The sequence below is a fragment of the Meles meles genome, chromosome 17 (assembly GCF_922984935.1).
Source record: "Meles meles chromosome 17, mMelMel3.1 paternal haplotype, whole genome shotgun sequence".
Classification (NCBI taxonomy): Eukaryota; Metazoa; Chordata; class Mammalia; order Carnivora; family Mustelidae; genus Meles; species Meles meles.
Window position 1 is genome coordinate 53,273,263 of NC_060082.1, and position 13,286 is coordinate 53,286,548.

The window sequence follows — 13,286 nt, forward strand, 5'->3', positions numbered from 1 at the left end:
TGCTTCCCCCCCACCTCTGCCTGCCTCTCTGCCTACTTGTGATTTCTGTCAAATAAATAAATAAAATCTTTAAAAAAGAAAAAAAAAAAAAAAGGTGATGTGGAAAGGAAAAAAAGTCCCTGAAAATTTTATATACAAGGATATTGTAGGTTGATTAATAATTAACTGAAATTCTGGGACTTGATTTATAAATAGAAGAGAAGAAACTATGATTTCTGCTTAACCTAAGAAATACATATCCACAGTATATAATCTGCAAAATACAGAAGGAAAAGAAAAATGTCACCAATTATTCTACCATTCTGAACAAATCACTGTTACTAGCATTTTACTGTATTACTTTCTAATCTTTTCTTTTGTTAAATTTTCTCAACACATTGTGAAAATTTTTAAGATTGTAAGTGAGGCTGTAAGATTTTTATATACCTACCACCTAGTTTATCATTAACTTTTCACTATACCTTGGTTTATTACTTATTCAACCTTCCAAACTTTTGCAATAGAGCTCAAATCATACTACATAAAAAATTTTATATCCTTGGGGCGCCTGGGTGGCTCAGTGGGTTGGGGCCTCTGCCTTCCGCTCAGGTCGTGATCCCAGGGTCCTGGGATCAAGCCCCGCATTGGGCTCTCTGCTCAGCAGGAGGCCTACTTCCTCCTCTCTCTCTGCCTGCCTCTCTGTGATCTCTGTCTGTCAAATAAATAAGAAAAAAAAAAAGTTTCCTCTTAAAAAATTTTATATCCTTATTATAATATGTACACATCAGGAGACTCAAACTACATTAGTTAAATTAAACTGAAAACAGTCAACAAATTTATATGGGAAGCAAGGACATTCAACAAGTCACGGAATGCAGATGCTTGTTTTTTAAATTCAAGCTTAAGTACAGAACTGAAGCAAATTCAAGTTGCTGAATGAGTTTTTTAGCATTTACTAGATCTCTTTTTGAACACTATGTTAAATTGGAAAAGAGGATCTTTAAAAAAGAACAGCATTTGACCACACACACAGATAGACTTTTAAGAACTGAAGACACGGTTTTACTTACTTTGCGATGGCTGCCAAAATGATTCTGGATATTGAGTTGATGATCTGGTGGTCTGATCTAAAAAAACAGCAACAAAATAAATATAGTACACTATAAAGTACAGTATACTTTTTAAGTGCATATTTTATAGGAGAACAATGAGTAATAAAGAAGGAAAGAAATTCAGTAAAACCCCAGGGAATTCAACACTTGGGCACACAATTTATTTTTAAAAAGTTTCTAAAGAGTCATGTTGTATCTAAAAAATTAACTAATTATCTCTTTCCCTAACCATTTCCTAAAGACAAAAATGTAAGATATGGAACATGGCATGAGGTAAGGGACATAATAAAAGCTTTGAGTTGGGAACGTTTAGTTTATGATGGATCTTCTTGAAATCATTACTACCCATTTTGCCTTAAATTTTTCTTGTAAGTGGCCAATACATTATGTATTTTAGTCTACTCTTCTTTAAAACCTTGTTTTCATATAAAGATGGGAATCATAACTAAACCTGTTCAAAAGCAATCAGATTGTTATCTTGGAAGCAGGAGCATTTGACATATTCAAGGTGGTAGCTAAATATTTTTCTTACCATATTCTATTACTAAAAAATTCCAAGCATCAATCTCCAAAACATATACATGTATTACTGAAATAATATATTAACTAACGTGTTGCATTTATTATAAAATAAAAAGACATTTTAAATGGATGAAATATAAATATACATGAAATTCTAGTATTTTCTTCCTGCACTCCAATGGATCTGTTTTTCATTTTGTTTTTATTTAAATTCCAGTTAGTTAACATATGGTATACTACCAGTTTCAGATGTAGCATTAAGTTACTTAATGCTTCCATGTACTCCCTGGTGCTCATCACAGCGAATGCTCTCCTTAATCCCATCACCTGTTCACCCATTCCCCACCCACCCTCCCCCTACTGGTCAGGTTGTCCTCTATAGTTAAGAGTCTGTTTCTTTGCCTCCCTCTCTCTTTTTTCCCCCTTGGCTCATTTGTTTCTTCTTATACCTCTTCTGTGATAATTAGCCCAGGAAATAATCTAGGAAAATATGTATTCTTCTTAATATGCTCCCCTTTTTGTTCTTTAGCTAGAGTTTTCTCCACATGCGGGCATGTGCTTCATTAAGAATTTATTAGAATTCTAAAGGGATCACAGAGCCTGTGGTTTACATAGTTTCGAAGAGCTATATGCTAGTAGCAATGGTATCAAATTACTGACTATATGAATGGCTTAATCAGTCTCTATAATTTTTAGAGCTTTGTGTATACACATACCAAAACTAGTAAGAACACTGAATTTCAATGTTTACTATGTGACAGGTACTTTCTAGGTGCTTGCACATGTGACTTAATTTAACCTCTTAAAAACCCAGATGAGGAAACTGAGGAACACAGAAGTTAAACAATGGCCCGAGGGCACCAACCTAGTAGTGGAGGAGTGGAACCCCGGGATTCAGGCTCCAGAGCCCATGTTCTTAACCACTATGCTAGAATGGTGCATATCTCCTTTGGGATTTCTGTATCAAGAAAGAATGGGGGAAAATGAGGAAGGGTGGAAAATAGAGAGAATACCAAATGCCCATATGCCAGCTTATGAGCTTATTTTTAAAATGGAACGATGAAGTAAAACAGGAATTACAGAAATTCTCAAAAGATGGTGAAGGGAAAGTACAGAATTACTCTTTCATAGGACTAAAATATAAATTCATTATCTGCAGAGTTTACAAATTGGTTCAGTAGCCTCTTAAGACTCAATTAGTATTTTTTCCTCTTCAGTCAACTCTTTCCTTTACTACACAAATTCACGTGAACGATCATAAACTGTTATTACTGACCTGGTGTGAATTTGAACAATCCAGAGATAAAAGCAATTACCTAGGTATATTAAAACTTCCTAAAAGCTAACTAACATTCCTGTTGGTGTAATGAGTACCAATGCCAATGAGATCAGTTTCTCTATAAGATTTTTAAAAAATTTTTTAAAGATTTTTTTTTTTAAAGATTTTATTTATTTACTTGACAGAGAGAGATCACAAGCAGACAGAAAGGCAGGCAGAGAGAGAGAGGGAAGCAGGCTCGCTGCTGAGCAGAGAGCCCGATGTGGGACTCGATCCCAGGACCCTGAGATCATGACCTGAGCCGAAGGCAGCGGCTTAACCCACTGAGCCACCCAAGCGCCCCTAAAGATTTATTTGAGAGGGAGAGAGAGCAAGTGTGTGCATACACACACACACACACACACACACACACACACACACACAGAGGAGTATGCAAGAGGAGGGAGAGCCAGAGGTGGAGGGACAAGCAGACTCCCTGCTAAGAGGGGAACCTGACATGGGGCTCAATTCCAGGACCCTGAGATCACGACCAGAGTTGAAGGCAGATGCTTAACCCACTAAGCCATCCCAGGCATCCCTCTCTATATGTTTTAAAAAAACTACAAATAACTCTTCTTTTGAGCACAAAAAGCACCTTCTATTCCATTAATATCAAAGTAGGCTAAAAAGTGACTTATTTATTTAGATGTTACATGGCATTACAGTACTAATTAGATGCACACATGAAATCAGTAATTTTAATAAATACTAAAAAGTACACAACTTTTAATAAAATACTTTGAAGTATTTTTTTAAAAGCAAATTCACAAATACCTTTATATTTTAACTAAAAAGACAGCTCCTAAGATAAAGTCATACGTATATAAAGCAATGTTACCTCCAGAATCAAGAGAATCCCCGGATCTGACCTTAACAGTAGTAATATCACTGTCAGAGCTGTCTTGATCATCCTGTTCAGTTTCTCCTAAAAAGAAGTAAATCATACACTAGTAGAGTCTTTACTCAATGCTTTAATGATCTAGATTAAAAAACAAATAATTCAACATTAAAATGAGACCTCTCGAATTATCAGATATAGAATTGTTATTTATTATGCTTACTATTCTGGATCACAAATTTTCCTATGAGCCAAAATTGAGTTCATTAATGTTCTCTGAGGCACATAATTATGTCTCAAACAAATATTCAGAGTAATATGTACGAGATTATATTCTGAGGCTTTACTATAGAGTCAAAGAGTAAACAAATGAGCATTAAGTAGTGGAAAAGTTCTACATTATGGGGGGAGCTATATATAGTCGGTGTGTAAATTTAGACAAGATTCGTACAGGCGCGCACATGTGTATACATAGGTCCCTCTGTGTTTCTGAAAGGGGGACGTACACATACATCCATAAACAAACATCTAGTATGCAGGTAACCTTAGATTATGTGGGTTCTAAAATAGGACTAAATTTTATTGTACTATACAGGCTGATTTTGGAAAAATGATGATTTTAATACCATAGTCAGAGGCCAGCATATGCCAGAATCTTTTTTTATTAACTCTGCTTAAAATTATTAACTCAGACAAAAGATGCTTAAAATGCATATAAAGACTATCCTATTTTACCCGCCCAATTATGAGTTCAGATAAGCATGGATTTTTTCTTTTCCTGAAGAAAAACACTATTTTCTACTCTCTCTTAAGTACTATCAAAACCGCACCTCATGTTAATGGGGGAAAAAAAAAAGATTTAGAATATTTTAAAAGAAAATACCTCCTTCAGAGAAATTGACATTCTGTTGGACACTGGAGGCTTCTAGAAAAGAAAAGCAGACATGTCACATGTAATATCAAAAGCTAAAGCTCAGAAATACATAAGAGCATGTAATTTAGGAAAGGGAACATAAAGATAGACCAACTAAGCTTTTTTTCTATTAAATCTTAAAAATATATATATCATTTACCTCTAGGTTATATGAGAAACAAGTCTGACACAAACTACAATCAGAAAGTTTATTTTTCCTTTAGCTGCCAGGTCCATTTGAACTCTAAAATGTAACTTGTTGCAGAAAACATTAAATTCTCTGTGGACAAATATTCCAGTCCCTATATAGGTTAACTGTATTCTCATTCTCCTATTTGCCAGAGTCTCTACACTCTTAAGAAACCCACCATCCTGGTAGAACTGACAAACCAGTTCTTTATTGCGCTGATATAGCCAAAAATGAAGAAAGAGGGAAAGAAACTCCGTCTAGCTCCAGCAAGTTCATGAACACCACTATTTCTTAGAGGCAGAGAATCTGGACAAAGATAAATGGACACAATGTATCAAACAAGTTTTAAAGGTAGTATTTTTATATGGGGTATTCTGAAAGGTTTTTTATTGAAGGGAGATAAATCCAAATGTGGCCTTACATTAACTGGGCTAAAATATTGCAGAGTGATCATTTGAGAAGTAGCATGAATCAGATTGCTCACAAGGCCAAAATCTGTTTTTTTTTCCTGCTTTCCCCTCTAATTATCTTAACCTGTACTTGCTTTCCAAAAGGGGAAACTACTGTGAAAGGCAAGTGTCAACAAATTATATGGTAAATTTAGGAATCTTCTGTTCATGTCAGTTTAATTATATTAATATAACACTGGTCAAACTATTCCTACTATAATAGTGGCAAATGTAAATCAATATGTGAAAAATATTTGCAAAATTTTTGGTATAACTGTAACTGCACATAATAACTATGCTACTCTTCAAAAGCTAGAATCTGGAGCGCCTGGGTGGCTCAGTGGGTTAAAGCCCCTGCCTTCTGCTCAGGTCATGATCCCAGGGTCCTGGGATTGAGCCCCACATCGGGCTCTCTGCTCAGCAGGGAGCCTGCTTTCTTCTCTCTCTCTGCCTACTTCTGATCTGTCTTCCAAATAAATAAATAAAATCTAAAAAAAAAAAAAAAAGCTAGAATCTGGTATATTACATTCCACTTTAATCTAGGATCTTTAGAGCGACTGTCTTTTCAATTTTCTTTTCCAAGACGAAAAATGGAAAGCCAAACTTGCCTTAGTGCTATTCTCTTAAAATTTTTTTCATGAGTATTTCCATTCATATAAAAAGGTATCATTCCCTTTTTGGAGTTTTCTAGGCATGTAAGTATTACTGTACTTGTCTTTTGTCAACAGTTTACTTTCTTTATTCATATAACTAACCCCACAGCATGCAAACAGATGTTTTCTTAAAAATCAGTGGTTATGTCTTACGTCATTATCTTCATAATAGTTAAGCCCTTGATATTTACATGCTGCTAGTTAATTTTCTAAAAACCTTCACGTCTGCGATCTGATTCTCACAAGGTCATAAGGGAATAATTTCCTAGGTAATGCTCATAGATATTAAATGACTTTTCTAAGGGTGTCAGAACAGATGATGAAAAAAAGACTTGAACACAGGGCTCTTTTGATTTCTAGTCTACTACCCATCTACCACTGCATCAGTCTTGTTTATAATGGCATACGGTCAGCAATGATCATTACTCTCTAAATTAATTCTTTTATTTTAAAGAGCAGTTTAAGATTCACAGTAAAACTGAGGGGAAGGTAGGTAGATTTCTTATATGGTCCCTGACCCACAGATGCATAGCCTCCTTCCTCCATTATCAACATCCCCCATTAGAGTATCTATTTGTTGAAAAGTGGTGCCACTGACCGATCTACATTTATACACCATAATCACCCAAAGACCCTAATTTACATTACAGTGCACTCTTGGGTGTTGCACACTCTGTGGGTTTAGACAAATGTGTAATGACATGTATCCATCATTAAGGCATCATACAGAGTATTTTCATGCCCTAAAAAAAGCCTGTGCTCCATCTTATTCATCCTTCCCCTACCACCACCACCATCACCACCAAATCCTTGATGACCACTAATCTTTTTACTGTCTCAATAGTGTTGCCTTTTCCAGAAAGTCATAATCAGTTCTTGCATGTCTTTTCATTGCTTGATAGCTCATTTCTTTTTAGCACTGAATACTACTCCATTGTCTGGACGTGCCAGTTCATTTATCCATTCACCTACTGGAAGACATGTTGGTTACTTCCAAGTTTTGGCAATTATGAATAAAGATGCTATATATGTGTGTGCAGGTTTTTGTGTAAACATTAAGTTTTCAACTTCTTTGGGTAAATATCAAGGAATGTAATTACTGGATCATATAGTAAGAATGTGGTTAATTTTTTAAGAAACCATCCAACTGTCTTCAAAGTTATGTACCATTTTATATCCCCACTAAAAATGAATGAGTTCCTCCTGCTCCACATTCTTGTTAGCATTTGGCACTGCCAGTTTTTTGGACTTTGGCTATTGCAAGAGATATGTAGTGGTATATTGTTTTAAACTGCATTTCCCTGATGATATATAACATAGAGCATCTTTTCATATGCTTACTTGCCACCTGTGTATCTGCCATTGAGGTGTCTGTTAAGTCTTTGGCTCATTTTTCAAGCAGGTTGTTTTCTTATTGTTGAGTGCTAAGAGTTCTTTGTATATTTTGGGTAATTGTCCTTTATTAGATGAGTCATTTGCAAGTATTTGCGCTCAGTCTGTGCCTGAGAATCGATATCGATTCTCTCGATATCGTCTTTTGCAGAGCAGAGGTTTCTAACTTCAGTAAGTTGTTGGGATTTTCATTGCAAATACACTGAATCTACAGATTAAGTAGAAAAGAAGCCATATCTTGACAACAATGAGTCTTCCTATTCGTGAATGTGGAATATCTCCATTTTTTTGAAATTCTATGATTTTATTCATGTTTTATAGTTTTTCTCATATAAATCGTGTACAAATCTTGGATTTATAGCTAAGTATATCATTTGGGGTCAGCATGCTATTGTAAATTGTATTGTTTTTAATTTCAAGTTTCTCTTGTTCATTGCTGGTATGTAGAAGTGATTAGCTTTGGTGTATTAACCTTGCAATATAATTACTTATTAGTTCCTGTTTTTGTCCATTTTTTTAGATTTTCTACATTGATGACTATATTACCATTGAACGACAGCTTTCTTTCTTTCTTCCCAACCTGCATACCTTTTGTTTCCTTTTGTCTTACTACATTTGCCAGAACTTCAAGCACAATGTTAATAAGGAATGGTGAGCAGGACCATCTCTGCCTAAGTATGCATTTAGGTTCCTTTATGTCTTTTCATGGCTCGACAGCTCATTTCTCTTTAGCACTTGTAATAGTACAAAAGCTTCCAGTTTCTCACCATTTTGATGTTAGCTGTTTAGATTTTTTGTAGTACTGTGAAACTGAGAAAGATATCCTCTATTCCTGTTTATCATGAATGGGTGTTGGATTCTGTCACATGCTTTTTCTACATCTATCAACATGATCGTGTCATTTTTCTTTTTTAGTTTGTTGATGTGATTGACTTTCAAATGTTGAACCAGTCTTGGATACCTGGGACAAATTCTACTTGGTTGTAATGTATCTTTTGTAAGTAATTTCTACACCCAATGTGGAGCTTGAATTCACAACCCCCAGATCGAGTCACAAGCTTTACTGACTTGAACCAGTCAGGTGCCCAATTCTTTTTGTAGTTTGGATTCATTTTGCTAATATTTTGTGGAAGACTATTGCTTCTATGTTCATGAGATACTGATTTGTAGTTTTGTTTTCTTCTGTCTAGGTTTGGTATTAGGGGAATACTGGCCTCACAGGATGAACTAGGAAGCAATTTCTCTGCTTCTATATATAGTAATTTGTGACATTTTTTCTTAGTTTTATCTCTTCTTTTTTCCTTGGTTAGCCTGGCTAAAGGCTTTACCTTTGAATGGTAATTTTGCAAGGTCCTAGCTTGGTCTTTTACTCTGTACACTTGAAATCATTCGCTCTACTCCCTCCTTGCTTGTATGGTTTCTGAAGAAAATTTGAATGTAATTCTTATCTTTTTTCTTTTATAGGTCAGTTCTTCTAGCTTCTTTCAGGTTTTGTCTTTGATTTCTGTAGTTTGAAAATGATAAACACCTAGGTATATATATATATATATTTTTGGGGGGCATTTATCCGGCTTGGTGTTCTCTGAGCTTCCTGAATCTGTGATTTGGTGTCTGACATTAACTTGAAGAAATTCTTAATCATTATTGTCTCAAGTATTTCTTGTGCCCCTTTTTTCTGCTTTTGCCACTCCCATTATGTGTGTGAAACATTTTATAGCTACATAGTCCTAAGGTGTTGTTTTTTTTAGTCCTTGTTACTTATTTTTGGTTGAGAATTCTGGTCTTTAAAATTAAGATGTCACTGACACACACACATTGTGTAAGTCTGTCTACAACACACTGACTTAATACATTTATATACTGCATTATCACGACCACAGCATAGTTAACACATCACATTATCATTTATTTGAGTAGTCTATCCATACGCCCTCTAGCACAGAACTTTCTTTTCCTCAGCCATATCCAATCTACGATGTCCATCAAAGGCAGTCTTCATTTCTATTAGAGTGTTTATCTCTAGCAATTCTTTCTGATTCTTAGGATTTCTGCTTCTGTTTACATTGTCCATCTGTTTGTGCATGCTGTCTACTCTACCTGTTAGACCCTCTAGCAATATCAATCATAGTTGTTTTAAATTTCTGGTCTTATAACTCTAACATTCCTGTCGTATCTGGTTCTGATGTTGGCGGTCTCTTTCAATTATTTTTTGCCCTTTGATAGGTCTTTTTCCTTTTTTTCTTTGAGAGAGAGAGAGAGAACAAATGCAAGCACACACACGTGGGAGGAGCAGAGGAAGAGGGAGAGAGAGAATCTTTAAGCAGGTTCCATGCCCAGTGCAGAGCCTGATGTAGGGCTTGATCTCATGACCCCAAGATTACGACCTGAGCCAAAATCAGGCACCCACCTTTGGGTATGTCTTGACACCAAATCTTAATCTCAAGATTTTGTCCTGATGGCTGAACATGATGACTGGGTAAAAGGAACTGCTGTAAACAAGCCTTCAGTAATGCACTGATGAGGTCTGGGGGGAGGGAAAGGGCTCCACAGTCCTGTAATTCTTAAGTCTTTCTGTGAGTTTATGCCTCTGAACTGTGAACTTCACAAGTGGTTCTCAATGTTTTTTCCTCTTAGGTGGGACATGTTGTCTCGAGTGGCCTGGAGTATGGTATTTTCCTTCCCCCCAGCTGCACGCTAGTAATACTCTAGTAGGTCAGGCTCTGGTTAACTAGACTGCCCTGAAGGCAGGCCTTGTTAATCGGACATATTTCCAAATGATTCCTTTCCCCCCTCTCCCTGCCAAAGCACGAGAGAATTTTTCTCTGATACTTACTATGGGGATTTGGTTGAGCTCCTGGAGGTAAATCTCATGGTACATTGGGGGCCCCATGATGACTGGGTCCCTTTGGCATTTTTCACTCTCAGACTTCACATGGAGCCTCCTACAATTCATCAGTTATAGCTCAGGTTTTTCTACCCCAGAACTGGTTCCTGCAGAGGTCTCCACTTTTCAGTCTTTGCTCTTGGGAAGCCAAGATATCCTGTATTTATCTCTCTACTCTGGGAGTCAGGGATTTGCCCTGTGTTCTCTCCTTTCTCACAGATCCAAAAAGAGCTTTTGATTTTTCAGTTGTGTTTATTTATTGTTAGGTTGGCATGGTGACTTCCAAGCTTCTTATATGTGGAAAAGGAGGGAAACAAGAAATATCTCAATTTTAAAAATAAATTAATGATAAAGAAAAGACAGAGTGCTGAACTCTTCCGAGGTTCCAACAACTTCTAAGTGTAACTCACTTACGAAGCAGTTTTGCTAAAGTCACATTTATGTTAGGGCATTACGTTTTATATAATTTAAAAATTATTTGGTATAGCAAAATTTAAGGCTGAATTGATTTTAGAATCTGTATATTCCTTCACTGAGCTACCAGTAAAAAAAAAAAATAAAAATGTATAGTGTAGCTATCCTTCCCTTTTCGATCCTAATTTAATTCCATGTACTTTTTAAACTCCAGGTCAATTTCTTTAGAGCCAATTCACCTAATAATCAATCCCTCATATACAGGTTGCCTAAAATTCAATTTCCTTTGTTTTGTTTATATATGTATCATCTAATTAGTCTGGGGGATAATTTAAGAATTTTTTAACCAATTTATATAAGGGAGCTCCCTTTTTTATATCATTATATTAGAAGTATTCAATATATCATGGATTTTATCGATTTTTGAACACTTTTAAAACTTTGATTCTAGTCTTTAAAAGCCTTTTCTATAGAATTTTATGTTTCTAACAATATTTATCAATAGTATTCAAGACATGAACAGTAACTTGCTAAACAAGGTTATCTTGATAATATCACTAATATCCTTGTGCCTTATGCATAATCCAATGATATGCCATGAATTAGATGTTCTAAATAATAATAAAACCTATACATTTATTTGATTTGATAATAACTATCACTGTATCAGTCTACCCATTGTCTTGCCTATATTTACAATTTTTTAAAAACTAAGTTTCCCTAACTTTATTTTTTTAAGATTCTATTCATTCATTTAACAGAGAGAGAGAGACAGTGAGAGAGGGAACGTAAGCAGGGGGAATGGGAGAAGGAGAAGCAGGTTTCCCATTGAGCAGGGAGCCTGATGCAGGGCGTGGTCCCAGGACACTGGGACCATGATTCAAACTGAAGGCAGATGCTTAAACATGGTTTTCATTTTAGTAAATGAAGGTCAAGAATTCCAAGTCTACTATTAGAATGTCATCCTAGAAGTTATTTAACATATCTCAGAGTCATAGCTAATCTAAGACTGTTGTCTCTAATGCAAAAGGGTTTAATTTCTCAAATTGCACAAACTCTGAAGATAAACAGAGATGTCGATTATAAGACATTTACAAGTACCTGCAAATCTCTTTCCCCACTCTGCTTGCTACTCATCCTTCAAAATTCAGGTCAAATGCCATTTCCTTCATGAAACCTTCCCAACCTCTCCTCCAGGCTATCACATACACATACCACCATTTTAACACTTAAAAGATTACAATAATTTTTCCAACATGTTTTTCTTTTCCATTAGATCATGAATATAAGAACTAGAGAAAAAAAATCCCATGGCTTGTTATGGTTCTAGCATTTAGGCCAGTCACTGATATAGAGAAAGTTATTGAAAATAAAATGTTTGTTTAATAAATGAATAGATTTTTATATCACAGAATAAATTTTTAAGTTAAGGCTTTCATTAATATTTCTCACACCATGACAATATTACTTAACAACTCAAGAAAATAGTGTAAATTAGTTCTTAATAATTAGGTTTCATGCAAGGTTTTAAACACTCTGTTTTCATCTTTTTAACCTAAGCTGCAAAGAATATATAAATATTTAAATACAACTGATGATGAATCAGCAGCATCTAGGACTATACAAAAGTTTTAATTTCATTTCCCTCTTTTGTATTTATCTTCCTCTTTTTTAAACTCCTTGGCTTCTACATGTAGAAGGTTAAAAACACTTTTTTTAAAAGGTATTATTCTTCACTATGCTTACACAGAAGCTTTGAGAAATTAAAGCCTTATTTGGAGCAGTAATACCCTTAATTAAAAAAAAAATTGTTAAAATATAAAGCTGTGGCAAAACAGAGAATAGGCTAGGTCAGAGTACATCTGCCCATAGCTGGGACATCTTGGCTGAGGTGGGTAGAGCTTGGGCCTGGGGCTGGCAGCTTCACCCCCCAGGATCTCCAGGACTCACCATTCCCTACCACTGGTGTCCCTCAGATCCACTGTGAGAACGTAGTACAGGTCTTGGCTTAGATATTCTGGCCACTGACATCACCTACTACCTGGTCCGCAAAGGGATGCCATTCCATCAGGACCACAAGATCTCCAAGAAGGCCGTGTTCATGGCCAAGACCAAAGGGGCTGCCCTCAACCAGTTATCGCCGAAGGAGCTAGGACAATTAGCCCAATGGGCCATTGTTCGTGGGCTACAAGGGCTGCCTGTGGTACTACAGACATAGCACGGAGCAGTATACTGCCTTGAGTGGCACAGCGGGCTCTGGTGCCAGCAGGCAGATCAGCCCAGTGTGAGCACTGCTGCAGGCCCAGCAGGCCTAGAGCCCCCCCGACCCCGATTCCAAATAAAGCGGGCCCAAGAGGGGAAAAAAATCATAAAAGCTGTACCATTTAGTAGACAAACGGCAATAATTAAAGGAGCTCTTAAGGAGGTACTACTTTTCCAATAATCTCAACCAATTAGGGAAAGTACTTTCAGAAGTCCTAGGAACTTGCTTGTTGTAAGAATAGATCACTTACAACCATCTCTTCAGGTAGAAACCAACTACTAACTGTATCACCTTCTTTTGCTTGGCTACAGTTTTTAAGGAAAATACAAAGTTCCAGGAATATTTGTGCTACAGAGTTT

General features: G+C 36.1%; 1 protein-coding gene across 2 annotated transcripts in view; it reads right to left on the minus strand.

Annotated features, from left to right (window-relative positions):
* Positions 1–13,286, minus strand: part of TOR1AIP1 (torsin 1A interacting protein 1) — a 40,782-nt gene that overhangs the window by 18,639 nt on the left and 8,857 nt on the right. For both annotated transcript variants that reach the window (XM_045982467.1, XM_045982466.1), the window contains exons 5-7: positions 4,653–4,694; positions 3,770–3,856; positions 1,050–1,106 (exon numbers count right to left, since the gene is read on the minus strand). In XM_045982467.1, coding sequence (XP_045838423.1) covers positions 1,050–1,106; positions 3,770–3,856; positions 4,653–4,694 — 186 coding nt within the window. The remainder of the gene's footprint in view (positions 1–1,049; positions 1,107–3,769; positions 3,857–4,652; positions 4,695–13,286) is intronic.